The 16289-nt window shown below is 41.3% G+C and overlaps 1 protein-coding gene across 4 annotated transcripts in view; it reads left to right on the forward strand.

Annotated features, from left to right (window-relative positions):
* LOC134627962 (plexin-A1-like) overlaps window positions 1-16289 on the forward strand; it is a 178339-nt gene that overhangs the window by 41486 nt on the left and 120564 nt on the right. For all 4 annotated transcript variants that reach the window (XM_063474478.1, XM_063474480.1, XM_063474479.1 and 1 more), the window contains exon 3: window positions 6172-6354. In XM_063474478.1, coding sequence (XP_063330548.1) covers window positions 6172-6354 — 183 coding nt within the window. The remainder of the gene's footprint in view (window positions 1-6171; window positions 6355-16289) is intronic.

Here is a 16289-nt window from a genome sequence, read left to right on the forward strand (position 1 = left end):
TGAAGATAAATAAAATAACTGTCAGATTTACAGAATAATCCAAAGCTCACTGTGAAATCCTCTGAACTTTTAAAGGAGTACTTTGGGGGAAAATTGATAAATTCTCTGTCTCTCACAAACACACACACACACACACACACACACACACAGCGTGTTTAGTGACTGCACTATAATAGGATGAGGTATAAATGCATAAGGGGTTGAATAATTCCTTTAACTCAGCGATGAATTGCTTTTGATTTTTGGAAGCAGAACAAAACAAAAATAGTTGTTGTATGAGCCAGTTTAAGGAATATGAAAAATAACAAATTGTAACCACACCACCTTCTTCCAGTGTGCTTATTTTCCATGTGACTTCACATACATCATTCACTTGTGTAGTTGAGGCAGACTGCCATATATCTGGGGGAAATCCTCTAAATATAATTTTTGGTGTGTATTCAAATAATATCAGGTCTTTATTTCCAGCTGAGAACCTCTGAGCCCCGTCACTAGTGCTATACATTACGGAGATCTGAGTGAGCCATGCTGGTAAATCATTTTGAAATGGTGGGCCAGTATTCTGTTTGTGCGCGTGTGTCTGGCAGTTATACATGAATTCTTTCCCCCTTGCTTCTTGCTGTATATTGCCACATGAAATTAAGTTCTGTATTTCTCTGGGGCGTTGATGTCGACTGTCTTTGACTACAGAAATAAACACAGCACACGCACATAGTTATGATACCATGGATATCACTGTAACCCACCAGGTAAAAGGTTGGTAGGCTGCTCTCTTGGTTAGAAAATCAGCACTTCCAAGTATCCTTGCAAGCACATGCACACAAGCTCAGTAGCACTTCTTGTGTTTATTCTACTTGAAGAAAGTCCTGCAGTGCTTCCATGAGTTCACAACCCTCACTGAGATTTCTGGGTAATTTATGATGCTGCCCTCTCCCAAAATCCCTCACTCTGCTTGGAGCCAGTCTCACACATTCACACAGACATTCTCTCTCTCTCTCTCTCTCTCTCTCTCTCTCTCTCTCTCTCTCTCTCTCTCTCTCTCTCTCTCTCTCTCTCTCTCTCTCTCTCTCTCTCTCTCTCTCTCACACACGCACACACAGTGTATGCTGGCAGATGCAGGTACCTTGTTCGTGTGTGTGTGTGTGTGTTAATGTGTGGGAAAACTTCATCAACATAGGACAGCAGATGAACAGCCAGCACCTGTGGTTGATGCCACATAGATGCTGTTTCCTCTTCATGCTGCTGACGGTCGTCTTTTTTTTTTTTTTTTTTTTTTGTTCACTTCTCTCTTTCATTCTTTCTCATCTTCTCGCTCTTCCTCACCCTCACACGTTCCCACACACCCTCATAAAAGTAGGCCATCGTTATAGTGAAATGCATCAGTTAGGTACATGTCATGTTTCTGGAAACGCATTTACGTCTCTGTTGGCTTGATGAGGAGACAGCTGATGACTAGTGGGGAGAGAAGCATTTTCTTTTTGCTGCCCATGATAAATACATACGCACACACATGCGCACACATTCAGAAACGCACAAAAGCACACATGAACTACAGGCTTGTCTCGAAACCACGCTGTCAGCATTAATGCCAGCCAGTTTTTGTCCCCCTCTCCGCTGTCCTCTCCACTCCTTTGCAGAGCATTTATTTCCTCTTACAAACAGGTTTCTACAAAGAAACATAGTGTCTGCTACTGCAGCAGGCTACCCAATTTATTTGCCTGTTTCTAAATGAACGAGTGTTTTGTGTTTGCCGCCCATGTTTCCTCCTTCCTTAATAGGCATAATTCACAGCAGTGTTTTCAGTCAACAACACTATGTATGTTCCCTTATATAAACCCATGTTGTACTCTGCTGTTTTCCATATGTTTCACTCAATGGAGGTGACTATTGACAAATTCCACTTGAGGTTAGTCTGTGTGCCCAGACATATTTTCCTGACTTAATATGTTGAAGAAATGGCAATCATGGGGGAATGATTATTCAACCATTTCCTTTAGGCCTGGCCATCCAGCGCACATCTGTAATCAGTCTGTTATTGTGGGTGGAGCTGTGTGCACACGTGTCTGGAGCCATATGAACATTTTCACTCTATTTTGCCATTTTGCAGCACAAGATGGGTGAAGCGGCTCCACCTTCTTGAAAAAATACAGTTGTGGTTGAAGAACATGATTACGTGGGGTTGTAGAGACCACTCTGGTTTTGTGTATAATTGTTCTCAATACTTGCTAGCAGTATTTAGGTCAGACAGTTCTCTGCCACCATGAGTATGAGCTGCATATTAAGAATCAACAGCTAGAGAGAATTGTACAGTTCTATGTATTCAATAACCCATAAAAGATCGAGTAATAGTCAAATCCAACAACAGTTAAATTAATCAGAAGTTATGTTTGTTGTTAATTATTCAATCGATTCATTTTTGTTTGTTTGTGCAAAACCTTCTAGCAACTATCTGGTTCTCTTTGTATTTGATTATAATAAACTCAGCAGATGTTGATTGAAACTTGGCTTTGATAAACTGTTTAGGAAGTTTAAAATTCTAAATGATAAAAAAGGAGGGCCCTTTCTGTGCAAGCTACATTTTAAACCTTGTATTTCCAATAAATGTTTCTTCACTTAGAAAAAAATAAAGTGACAATGATCACATCATTAAGAGCCATCAGCTTCTGTTTGCCTTGAGCACAGCACTCACATGTTTTTTTTTTTTTTTTTTGCCTTTTTCTTTTTTGGGAGGGGGGACTTGAGAACAAAAGGCCAAGTTTCTGTGAAAAGCAAATCCACAAATTCATTCAGCGTGCACCGCAGGCACCCTGTGAAAATCAAAACAAGAAACCTCCTCTTCTGCATTTGTAAGACCCTGCTGCCAAAGTCAGCGGAAGGTTGTTGGCTTAACTCCTTCGTCCCCGGCGGAGCTGCGTGTCTTTGAAAACACTGCGGAGCATTACATGCAGTCTCCAGCCAGCAACTCTGCAGAGACCACAAAGGATGGAATATCCTTTCCATACTAAATATCAGCTCCAAATCACATGGGAATCTTTTAGTGTGTTAAATTGCAGAACCCACATCAGAGTGTAGCCTCTGTTAAAATGCTTTCCGACCTCAAGGGAAATGCTTTCTATTCCATGCTGATCTACGCTGTTTAAACCTTTTAGACCAGCAGGAATTGTATAACACCTTTACCCCCCCAGTGCCGCAGAGAGACCTGTGTAGGTTACTGTGTGAGCACTTGCTAATGCTTGTGTTTGTGATGGTGGTTTGTGTATTAACCCTTATAGAGTCTTGGGGCAACTGTATACAGTATTTTCCACAGTTGGCCTCCTCTGAAGAAGATACATTAACCTTTTTAGGTCCTGCCTCTTAGGCTTGTACATCTTGGGATTTTCTGTGTGTGTGGTTGTTTGTGTGGAAACGCTACTGAAGACGCATGCACTTCTTTCACATGACTACATGGTTTCAAATGGTTGGCCCTAGTTTTTGTCATATGATGTGTATGAGGAATTATTTTGTTGCTTGTAGCCACATCTGCTTGCTCAGGTTGAATGAATGTCTCGGTTTATTGTGTGTGCGCATGGGTGCTTATGTGTCTGTTGTCTGTCAGTCGCCTTTGTTGTGAGGGATGAAAGTGCCTTCTAGCCATCAGTGGTTACTAAAGAAAGTTGTTTCAGGTAATGGTTGCGTTTGCTTCTAGCTCTCACTTCGTTAAATGCACACACTGCCATACACACAGAAACCTCCATTAAACTGGCCCCTTTATTTGTTTCCTTCTACCCTGTGACATGTTAGGGCCGAAAAAATGGGGCGTAAGAAGGGGCAAGCACTTTGTTGTCTCGAGTTAATTGTCCTACCACCTCTCGGAGGACTTGGTCTAAGTGGACAGATGTGTGTGATGGACAGAGGGCTGGAGTTGGTGACTTTGTGAGAAATGGAGAGAGAGGGGGTGGATGAAAAGAGAAGGTACAGAAGTAGAAAAGGACAGGGAGGGAATATTGATGTTTGCTAAGTTACTGTAGTGGCTAGGAGGACAGAGAAAGAGAGTGAGAAGGAAGAAAAAGGCAGAATAACGTTTTATTGACTTGTGCCGAGCTGCAGGCAATTTAAGCAGATCAGGAGGGAGAGGGTGTGAGGGAGTGGGTGTTATCTTTTCTCCTGTGCGGATCAATCAGATGATGTAGTGATAAGACTATGGATTACACCGCCATTTACACACTCCCTATGTATGTGTATGTGTGTTGTCATGTGTGTGAATACAGCAACTCACACGTTTGCCGGCTCTGGTTAAGTCGCAGATGCACAAACATTTATTCTCCGTTAATAACAGCATCCAAAGTGGACTTTTTTTGATTGGCGTTGTCAAAGAAAATTGACACTCATACACTAATCATTGCTAAAAATTACAGTCTGAGGTGATACTCAATTTCTACAGCAACGACACTAACAGTGCTGGCTTTGCCTCCTGCAGTTGACACACAACTTCACACATATCTGCTGCAGACAGCCAGGCACACTAGCAGCTGAAGTAGTTGACGTTCTTGACACTAACAAACACTTAGGAACTTCAAGAAGTCAGCCAGGCTCCAGTTTGAGAAATATTTAAGTTTTAAACAGTTATCATAAATGTTAACCTGGCCAGCACACAGCATACCGTTTAACTCTATTAGCAATAATCCAATAGTAACATTAGCCAACTGTTATCACTGTGGTAGCGGCTAGTGGCCGGGCTCATAATAAAGTGATAACATTAATATGGGAGCTACACAGCAAAGGTTATCAGTCCTGTCCGTCTGGAGCTTTGACAGTGTAATTATTTTTAACAGGATAACAAGTGTTAAGCTTCTCTTAAAGTTCCAAATTGAAGCCGAGAAAAGTCTATGAGCTCTTAGACTCAGCCTATCTTACCAACTTTATCTGATCAGCAGTAAAAACATGGTGACAAGTCACCTGAAGCCCAGCACTACTTCAGACAACCTAATTTTTTTTAACATTTATTTTGCACTACAGAATTACTTATTATGACAGTTATTGGTTTGGTTTAATTAATCACTTATTGCTTGAATGGACAACAATGTAGAAAATATAGCTTTCAGTTTCCCAGAGTTTAAGTGGTTTTCAGGCTATTTTTCATCTGATTGGAATTTGGGGGGAAAAAAAAAAGATATTGATAGTGATGAAATAAGGAAACATTGGTCATTTTTCTAGCGTGGGAAACTAGAAACAACAGTCATTAAATCTGTTATCCATCAGATTAATGTATTAATACTTTCAGCTTTAATCAAACCACAGTGATACCTCATTGATATCCTGAAAATGTGTACAAAAATGTGCAAATGAAGTAAAGCATTCATTGGCTGTGGCATTTTAACCCTGCTTCATGGATTATGCCCTGACTGTGTTTGTATGTCATGACTGGTTAAAGCATCATATGGGTCAGTGGATTGCCTGGGGTAATAGACCCCTCGTGACACTGGAATGTTCCAGATATTGTCACATAGTCACCATCATTACTGCCGTGTCACCACCATGACTGAACACTGTGGAATAAAAGGGTTTTGCATGGTGGGATTGTGCTTAAAAGACAGCAGTGTGTGTGTGTGTGTGTGTGTGTGTGTGTGTGTGTGTGTGTGTGTGTGTGTGTGTAAATAACCGCCATTTCAATAGCCTACTTATTACATTAGACAATCAGATATGTTGGCCATTCTCACTGCATATGAAAACATGCAGAAAGTCGACTTTTAGGCAGCTTAGCTGCTTTCAAGAATTGTTTTTAAGGGCATTTGAGGGCTTCTCAGAATGCTTTCTCACATGTGGCTTCCATAGTATGAGACCACATTAGTTTAGAATTTAAAAAAGGCATTGCTTTGAATATAAAATCTAATTTGTGGCATTTTAGAATGTGTCCTTATATGAATTTATGAATAAACTGTATCTATTTAGGAGTGTTTTGAAATGAGACACTTTTGAATTTCTTGTAGTAATTACCAGTCGGATACGCACCTTAAAGCACAATAAATCTAAAGAATTCTCATGTCAGACGGAAAAACACTCACACAATCACCCCAAACATCACAACCTAAATTAATTTGTTTTCTGCTGAAAAATCTGCTTTAGATCAGAATAGAATTTTGAGTGCTTTTATTTTGTCTGATTCATTTCGTTGCCTTTCCCTCCTGTCTCTAGCCACTTCAGATCGACGATAACTTCTGTGGTCAGGACTTCAACCAGCCTCTGGGGGGAACCAGCACCATCGAGGGGATTCCTCTCTTCATCGATAAGGATGATGGCATGACTTCAGTGGCAGCGTATGACTACCGCGGCAACACTGTGGCGTTTGTTGGCACACGCAATGGCAAACTGAAGAAGGTAGGATTGTTGGTGTGTGTGTGTGTGTGTGTGTGTGTGGTGGTCTTTTTAAAAAAATAAAAATAAAAAATATAAATTTTTTTTATCGATGCTGGGATTCCTTTTCCATTTGAACTGGATGGAATATGAAGTTGAGGGGAAATTGTGTGTAAGCCAAAAAGGCATTTTGATTTTTGTCGTTTATTTATTATCCAGTTAAAAGGAAGCAACTTTCTGGCAAATATTTTTTTACTCATGAATGGTGACCAGCTTTTTGCGCACTGACGCTTGTCAGTTCATAAGCTGTGTACTGGCGGCCTAATCGTTGCAGATTTACATAAGGCACTTTGCTGATGCTTTTTTTATACTAAATGCAGTCAACACCATTTTTCTCGTTAGTGGCTATTTCCAGCAGGACATCCGAGTGTCTCTTTAAAACCTGTTCATTTAACAAGCAATTTAAAGCAAGTCTGCGCCTACTCTTTCATTGATTGTCATGTTTGTCACGTCAGGCATAAAACGTAACTGCTTTGTCCCAATGCCACGTACGGTCTTTTAAGAGCTCACCTTCAATCAATCCAACAGCTATGACTGGTGAATGGCTTTTCTGTTCAGGTCAGCTGTGCAGGGCTGAGGTGGATAGATAGAGCTTTGGACAGGGATAAAGTGGTGATGGATGCATTGGTGGGGAAAAAGAAAATCTAAAGTGCATTTCTTGATGAAACTATTGTCCCTTTCTTTGGGTCAATTTCTTTGTGGATTCAAAGCAAGTTAGGGTTTATGTCATCGCACTTATGCGGCTGTCGCACCCTTTTCTGTAGAGGAATGATTAATGATGTGCAGTCATGTAACAAATGGACAAACCTCTGTGCCTGATTAAACTGATATAGCTGACCTTTTGTGATTGTATGTTAGATATATGTACAATTTTCCTCAATTATGGTCCTTTTTGTGTAACAGTGTTGTGTTCAATCTCAGCAATTGTTCCTTTGCGCGCGCGCGCGTGTGTGTATCCAGTCTATGGAGGACAGAGCTCTCGGGGTAAATGGTATCTCATTAGAATTCACCCCATTTCTCTCCACACTGCTCAAGACCTGTCATCCATTCAATATTATGAATGTATAATCAGCCTGTGTGTTTGTGCACTTTTAATATGAGTTTATGTATTCACGCAATGCTTGTGTGTTTGTCACTCACAGTATGCATAATAATGCATCGCGCTTGCGATGGCATGGGTTCGTGTGTGCACGCATGTGTTTGTGTTTATGAGAGCGCATGAGACAGCAAACAATACAGTGTCGACTAAGATTCAGTGCCGTGCATTTGTCAAAGTGACACCCATTCACTTAGCTCGGCAACAGTCCCTTTATTTATTTAGCTCTTCTCACATGTCTTTTCTTGTGTGGTGTTATGCACTCTGACTGAGGTATATACGTGTGTTTGGAGCATCACCTGGGGAAGAGACTGCTGCAGTAGGTTTTGAGATAAGTCGTTTTCATGTGTGTGCGCGCCTTCATATGTGTGCGTGTGCGCAACAGCAGAGCCAAGGAGCCTGCGGTTCTTTTGGCTGCCTTGTGTTTCAGTCAAACCCAAAAACAACTAAAATAATCTGGTCTTGGAAAGGATTCAGTTTGCTGTGAAGGAACAATATCTAAAACCTGACGTTGGAGCATGCACAGACATGCACGCACACACACACACTCAGCAGCCATAAAGAGGCAGATGAAGAAAAAAAAATGGAAAAAGAGCAACTGAATTAATAGTGTGTGATAACAGATTGTTGGGTCCTCTGATTGTGTGCGTCAGTGTTTCTGTAACTGATTTTTATTTGTGTCATTATCCTTTCAGTAAAAGCATCATCTGTTTCAGGACCAGTGTTTCTTAAAGTTTTGACAGCTTGGTGGGAGTGCATGCAGGCCATGAAGGAATTACTGAGTATGTTCCTGTTCTTACACCTTCCTCAGGAGAGCATTAGTGTTGAATGTTGTTTATATAGCTCTGCCTGAGGGCGATGAAGGGAAAGAGGGGCAGAAATAAGGAGAGTATTGGTTGGCTGGATGAATTTGCCTTAAGGAGACAGCTTGCATGTGTGCTTTTCAGGTGCGTTTTAAGAGACATGGAAAGGTATGTTTGGCAAATCTGAAAAACAATCCAACAAATTTGGCAGTGACTGCTACAATAATTTTAAATATAGCCAACTAATGTTTGCCAAATGGATCCACATTAATCTCCTGGGAGAGTTTCGAGGTTTAAGTCACATCACTTTAACTTAAATAACTTTTTGTTCACGTCTTTATTGGCTAGACGTGAAGTGCTTTGATAATCTGTTATATCTGCGCTCAGTCTATTTTTAACTAACTATGATGTTCAAGGTTTTCCAGAGCAATAAGACAGTAGCATAAACAACATGTTTTAAGCACTAATGAAGTCCCTCTGTGCTCTGTAGCCTCTCACACACTCGCAGGAGAAGCTTTTACTAATGAGTAATGGTTTGATGGGACACAGACATTAGAGAGAGAATCAGGAAGGAAGATGGTAAGATGAAGGAGATATAGGAGGTTAGCGGAAGAAGAAGCGGGAAGGAAGTGATGAAGAGAGGTGATGCCCACTGATTAACTAATTTCAATGGTCATCTGGATACTGCTGTGGTCAAGGGCACAACTGTTGACCGGCTATCCGCTGCACTTAATTTTTAGGATTAAAAGCTCTGATTCTCTGACGGTGTGATTATGTCTGGGTGCTTGGCTCTGCCTGCCATCGGTCCCTGTGTGTCTTTGTCAGCTTTATTCTAGTTTACATAGTGCACCTTATTCACTCCTCTTTTTTGCCTTTCTGTCTGAAGAAGCATTGTAACAAAGCTGCTGTGGTTTGTTTAGCCAACACATTTACAATGATAAAAGTCTGAGTGATTCTCTCAGCCACTTCTGTGCTTTCAGGCCCTGTTGAGCAGTGACAATAAATGGGCATCAACCATGACACACTCACACATACGCTTGCACACATATGCACCATCTCAATAGGTGGTCTGGGGAGATGAGAGAAGAAGGGAGGATCGCACTTGACAATCTAGTACCTATTGTGTCTGCTTTTGGTGCTGCACACACACGAACACTCAAACGCAGGTTAGGATTCCTCAGCTGCACCCTCCATCAGAGGCCAGCGCGAGCCATCTGCTGTGTATATATGGCCAGTGTGCCAGGTGGTACGAGCCCCAAGTGCTCCATGTGTCCCCCATTGTGTCCATGCCAGGCTCAGGTGAAGGTGCCGTCCAATGACCATTCATCAGTGCATCAATTGAGCTTCCCTGCAGTTTCTGACAGCAGTTAGAAGACAATATAAGACGAGCGTAAACGGCCACCATAAGAATAACATAGTGAATGGGACAAATAAGGCCTTACACTACATGTTACTACATGAAACACATAGGTTTATAGATGTAACAAACTTCAACATAGCATTTTAAAAGTCCTTTGAATATGAAAAATCATTTTTTGAAAATCCTCTGATACACCGGCGACCTGTCCAGGGTGTACCCCACTGCTGAATAGCAGCTGGCAAAGGTTCCAGCTCCCCTGTGCCCCTGAATCGGATATATGGAAGAAAACTGATGGATATTCAAAGCAGAGAGTGCAGTGGATGATGGTTTGAGAGCATGTCTTGGAGCCAAAAAATAACATGTTTGACCCTACACCTAGTAAGCGTTTTCATTAGCTAATCAGTACAGGATCTGTTGAGGTGTATTTAAAAGCGAACATGACCGAGTATTTGTTCTGTCACCCTGCAGCACATTGTAAAAGCTAAGTGGATGACTGCGTCAGCTAAGCAGCTGCAATCTAAACATTAAGTGGCAGATGGGATTTCACATGTTGTTGCTGTTGTACACACAGCAGGCCTCATGAAGCCGCAGTTAGGTTTATGAATTACAGATTTTGAGTCTTTGAGTCTCATCTTCAGTTTGAGCTTTGTCTAAAATTACCTCAGCAAATGTTCTAAATAATATTTCTCACTGTCAAATTTTAAGAAAAACTTAACCCACACAAGTGACTGTAACATAAAACTTGCTCCAGTTTCTTTGGTGGTAAAGATTATCCCCAAAAGTGATCTAAGATCTAAAGCTTGTATCTTTATTTTTCTAACCTATTGAAAATAACAAAAAAATCTTTCATCATAGTAAAGATAATACTGCAGAAATGAGGTTTAAGCCGTAACTACACCGGTGAGACAGCATTTCAGGGGTTAATAAGAAGTGACAGTTTGTCATTTGTATGTGTATATTGCTGTGTGAAGTCACTGATGTATTCCACTGGGCTGCCGGTGTCACCGTCAAGAGACCATGTCATGGCCTAATTGACTGATGATTGTTATTCTACTGGTGCATAATGCTGCCCTGTCAAACTCCCCTGTGTGTATATGTGTTTGTGTGTGTGAGGCTGTTTTTAGTGCTTTGCATTTAAATTGTTGTTCCAGCCTTCTCTTTGCAGACAGTGCCCAAATAGTAAAAAACAATTATATATAAATAAATAAAATAAAAACACATTCTGAAAATAAAGTAGTTGCTTGTCAGGGAGGAATGATGAAATAAACATCTGTCTTTTACTGATTCTCTATTTGTGTCGTCTTCTTTTAATTGAGAATGTGCAGAAAATTACAGTCTGAAAATATGGTACATAGACTTTGTTTGTTCGTGTGTGAGTGTCTGAGTGAGAGACTTCTGTGGTTTGTGTCATCATTTGGCTCAGCCTCCCAAGCCACGAGTTGTTTGGCCCGGGCATGAGCACAGAGGCCGGCTTTGTGCGGGCGCTTGGTGGCCCTCGGTCATTAGTTCACCCAACTGCATGGGGTCACACAAACACGCACGAAGCGGATGAGAAAGCGACGAAGGAAATGGAGATGTAGCTGATTGTGAAAGAGATTTGATATGGCAGAGGCTGTGGAAGTTATGATCAAGTTCCCTAGACAAAACGGATAACTTGCACTTTGCATTTAACACCAAGTTTTTCCACCTAATTTAGTTCTCTCCCAGCGCGCCATCCGTCTTCCAATCTAATCATAATGTTCTCATATTAACAGCTAAATGTATCATTTTCTGCTACAATTTGTTCCCTCTCCTGACAGCACAGTGAAATGGTGTTTTCCCAAATAGCCCAGTTGAGTCACAAATGTGTGAGACGAGCCAGGAATATGCCGTAGGACCACTCAGTTAGCACGCAACCTCAAATGAATTTTGCCTTTGTTATTCTAACCGTGGCTAATACAGTGCTCAGAGGACCACAGATGGTGATTTTATTGTTGTTTTTTTGTTTTTTGGGGAGTGAAACTTGAACTATATGCATATTATTAAAGTAATGTAATGACCATTATAAGGTCTTATTTCATTGTCCACTGCCTGCATCTGTATAAGTATGTTTGACAATCTAAAACTCCAGTTAAGCTAATGTGTCTGTTTGTGTGATCGTAATTATGTCGCTCAAGCAAATGGATATCAGTTGTCTCTGTTCATTGCCAGCCTAAGTCTTTCTCCCATATGTAGGTTATCCTTGCATATGACTATATTCATCCTACAATAGCGTTCAGCATCTTTCCGTGAATGCACTCTCGCACACGTCTGCACACACTCGAGCCTTTGGAGGGTGTCATTGTAGAATTTCACACTGTGAATATACAGGGTTTGTTCACTTCTGCTATCTCTGCTTTTGCTCATTTTATGAGCAGCAACCATATAGATTGTTGGATAATATAAGCTCTAACAATGTCTAAAACTCATCCATAACCCTCAACTCTGACTACTGTAACAAGCACAGTGAGTAACAGGATCATCCACTGCTTCCTCACTTTGCCTCTTTGCTTCTGTTCTCTGCCTCGTTTTCTCTGTTTCATCTGCTGCTCACATATTCTCTTTCTATCTCCTTCTGTGATCAAAGATTCCCCTCCCTGATAATAGCTGAGCGTTTGTATGTGTTGAGATGAAATGGCAGTGATCGCTATTTCTCTCTAATCATTTTCTCTCATTAAAGTGAAGAGTGTGTGCATATGCACTCCGAATGCAAATAAATATATGTATAAGTGTACATATATACAGGAAGCTTGCATGTATAAAGTTTGTGTATGCCCACGCACACACATACACACTCTTTCCCACTCCAGAAAATAGGTTGTAGCACTTAGATTGTAAGGGTAGACAGTAATGAGGGATCTTCTTAAAAGATTTAATGCCATACCATCCTTTACACATGCATGATTCCATCCAGTCTCATTAAACCAGGGGTCTAATTCTGCACCTTTTTCCTGCAAGAGCTTCATATGCCATAACGAGCCATATTTCCTACCTTCCTAACAAGCTATGGTGACATTAAGAGGCGATATGACTTGATAGTTCACTCTCAAAACCTTAACAAATGTGTCTTAATCTTGGCACCAATCTAGTCCTTTAACCAAAGCTACAATAAATGTTTAAAGCTAATCATTTTAAAGAGCAAGAGAAGTTACAGTGGGCTTCTGTGTAGGCTAATGCCACAAATGAGAACGGTTCAGTCCTTGATAATCTCAGCGCTAATGCATTTTAGCTCAGTTCAACTGTGTGTGACTGCACTGCACAGCACTCATTCACTACCTCTGCGTTCTCTCCACAATTCACTACTACCAGGGGTTAATGAGCCAAAGTGGGGAGTAGATGAGAGTGGGGAAAAAGCCAAGAGAAAGGGATACAGAATGAAAAGAGAGAGCAAGGGAGATGAATTATAAATGCACCACGCTAGAATCCATTTTTAAGGGAAGATTAGAAGAGTCTGGATGCAAGCTGGGATGCTCACATGATCCAAGTGAGGACGAGGCCAGCCTGTTTCTAGGTCATCTCCATTAGGCATCTCGGGGTGGAACATCAAAGAGTCCCCGCTCTCCATATGATATGTGTGTGTGAAAGTTACATGCACTTTTTAAAATTGCACTGTTTTACTGTACAATTGTGAAAATCACAATATACTGTTGATGTACTTAGTGTATTCTTTCCAGCAAATAAGGATTTTCTTTAAGGCATCAGTTCCATAGAATTATAGCAGAGCTCTGTCTATGGCAGCTGATACAGCCAAGAGCACACCTGGTGGATGGCACAATGCCAGGACTCATGGTGTCATTATTTCTGACAGGTCACACACACACACACACACACACACACACACACACACACACACACACACACACTAGAGGGAATGTCATAGCTCATACTGAAAGGTAAAATGAGCCCATTCATGCAGGTATATACCAACTTGGAAACACACTGGGACAGCACAGTGTCCAGAGGTTTGGTCACGAGTGACACAGCAGGCAAAGATTACCTTTGGAGGCTATATCTCTCATACAGGCATACAGTCACAGTCACACAGTGTCTCATACGCTCATTCCTTTCCAATTAAACTCAGCAGCTCACAGTATGTATGTTCCTGGTTTTAAAAGAGACTGTCTTCAACTCGCTACACAGCTCACCACAAGCCCATTACAGCCACATGTGGAAGCTTAACCTCTTAGCCATTAAATGGAAGAAATCAGCAACTGTTTACGGACGGATACCCTCACACAGAAGTAGGACACATAATGGAAGGAGGCACAGCACTTTGATGCTTCTCTGAGAAAATAAAATAAAAAAAATAAATAAAAAAGATAATACAAGGATTCTTTCCCATCTCCATTACACTAAATGATGAGTGTAAATATGTGAGTTACTATCAAATTGGCTAATCTACTGTGAAGAATGCAAACGGCACTGCCGTGCACACACTCGTGCACGCAGCCTCCTATGGGAAACAACTGTAGCAGGCTTATCAGATTACACGTTGCAAAGCTAATAGATTCTTAATAGATTGTTTTTGATTAGTTCCTGTGGTTTAGTGACGTTAAGATGATTAACATTTGTGAGTAGGGAAACAAACACACATTTGCATTCACACTCACCTGCGTATATTTGCATACAGTGCGGTATGAGGTGACTGCATATTCTGTTACTGTAATTTGTGAATGTCTTTTTCTGAAGTGTGTGACATCAAATGGGCGTCGTAGGCTTTAGTAGCACTTCAAGGCCATGAAATTCAGACTGGGTCTGTCTCTCTCTGTCCTTTTTTTTTTTTTTTTTTTCCAAACGCACACACTTCAAAATACTTTTGAGATACACGAACAAAAACAAGTCCAAATACAACAGCTCCCTGCGTTTATCCTTCTCACACAGCATGATGGCATCTCCCGCTGTCTAACTAATTACCCCTCTGTCCTGTGCCCCCCCAGGGGTAATAGCTTGAGCCTGAAACCTTGTCACAGTGTTAGCTGGCTTTGTATCTTGCCCCAAGCCTGCCTGCTTCCAGACCACTCGCCTCATGACCACTTCTGGCCATACTGCACTCACCCTGTGGGTAATCCTGTTAGCGTAAGAGTATGTGATAGCCAAGCGGAAAGCCAATTCCCCACACTGGTCTTATGCCCTCTGCCCAGTCTCTTAGAGTAACAGCTGGCTAAAGTGAACTTATTTCAGTTTCAGGACCAACTCTTGTTCCACTATATCTAGGGTCTTCTTATTAGTATTACTGGAGCTAGAAAAAAAGCCCTATTACTGGTGTAGCTGACCTTGTGACTTAACATTTCCACCAGCTAAGTCTTTAAAAATGGTGAGGCACTTTATGTCCTTATATTCCCTCTTTTAATCCCATATTCAAATTATGCAATTGTCTCCTTTTCGTAATTTATCCATCCCTTTATTAAATTCAAATGTTTCAACCTGATTAATTAGTCTCTCTTTTCCATGTTTCTCTTGTTCCTCTTGCACTTCTTGTCCTTTCCATTTAGTCCTTCTGTTCTCTGTCTTTGCTTCACTCACACTATCGGTCTTTCTCCGTCTCACTTTTCTCCATGGAATTGGTCATTAGCTGACTGAATGAGCTGATTGCATCTATTCCCAAGGCTAGCATTTGTTTGTGCATCTTGTGGTTTTTTTTGTTTTGTTTTTTTTAAATTTTGTCCACTCCCGCCTCTTTCACTCTCTCCCTTGCTCCCCACCCACTCTCCCCCAGCAGTCATTCTTTTTCTCCTCCCATCTTATCTCACTTCATCTACCTTCTTTACATCCCCTGCCCCACTCCTTTCTTGCACAATTCCATCTATCCCTTTTCTTTCTAAAATGGTCTTAGACACAAAGACTGGTTTGGGTTGCTGAATTAGCATACCAATGTACACAGACACTCCCAACAGTCGTCTCTATATCTTCTCTATAACATTAATTGCACAGTGTCATTCTAAATTGGCTAACACCAATTAAGCACTCGCTATTATATTTAATTGGTCATTTAGCGTAGCTATGGTTTGAATGCTGTCTCCCTGGGAATGGTATAGTTGGCCTCCAGCAGCCCATGTAGCCATTTCAAAGACCGTTTCCCCCTCCCTGTGGATTTTACAATGGCCTGGCCAGCAACTGCACTGCCAAGAGCCAAGATGGAGGTGTGTACATGTTGTGTTCTTTGGAGGGGGAGTAACAAATGGTATGGAGAGGGAGAGAGATTTTGTTCTGTCTGCCACCTCACGCCCTCCAACCACCCTCACATCCCTCTCCTACTATGCTCCTCCATCCATGTGTTGCTGTTGGATTAGGCTAATTAAAGTACCGCAAGCGGGGTCCTCAGAGAGCAGCCACACACACACACATTGTACACATTCAGTCTTTAATGAAGGCAGGCACAGATGCACACACAATTGGAAAAACAGGAAGGAACCGTGAGCACAAGCCCCCATATGTACAAAGACATGCATCACACTCTGAAAGTACTCTAGCAACAGAGGTTCATAGGAAAAAGCATTGTGTAAATATTTAATGGACAGTTTTCTTGCCTTCTTCTACTGAAAATGAGCTAAAGATCATGTGGACCATAGACTGTATGTAAAACATGATTGCAGCTCCCCAGTCTGCTAAATGGGAACTGTTA

The sequence above is a fragment of the Pelmatolapia mariae genome, linkage group LG5 (assembly GCF_036321145.2).
Source record: "Pelmatolapia mariae isolate MD_Pm_ZW linkage group LG5, Pm_UMD_F_2, whole genome shotgun sequence".
NCBI classification, from domain to species: Eukaryota; Metazoa; Chordata; class Actinopteri; order Cichliformes; family Cichlidae; genus Pelmatolapia; species Pelmatolapia mariae.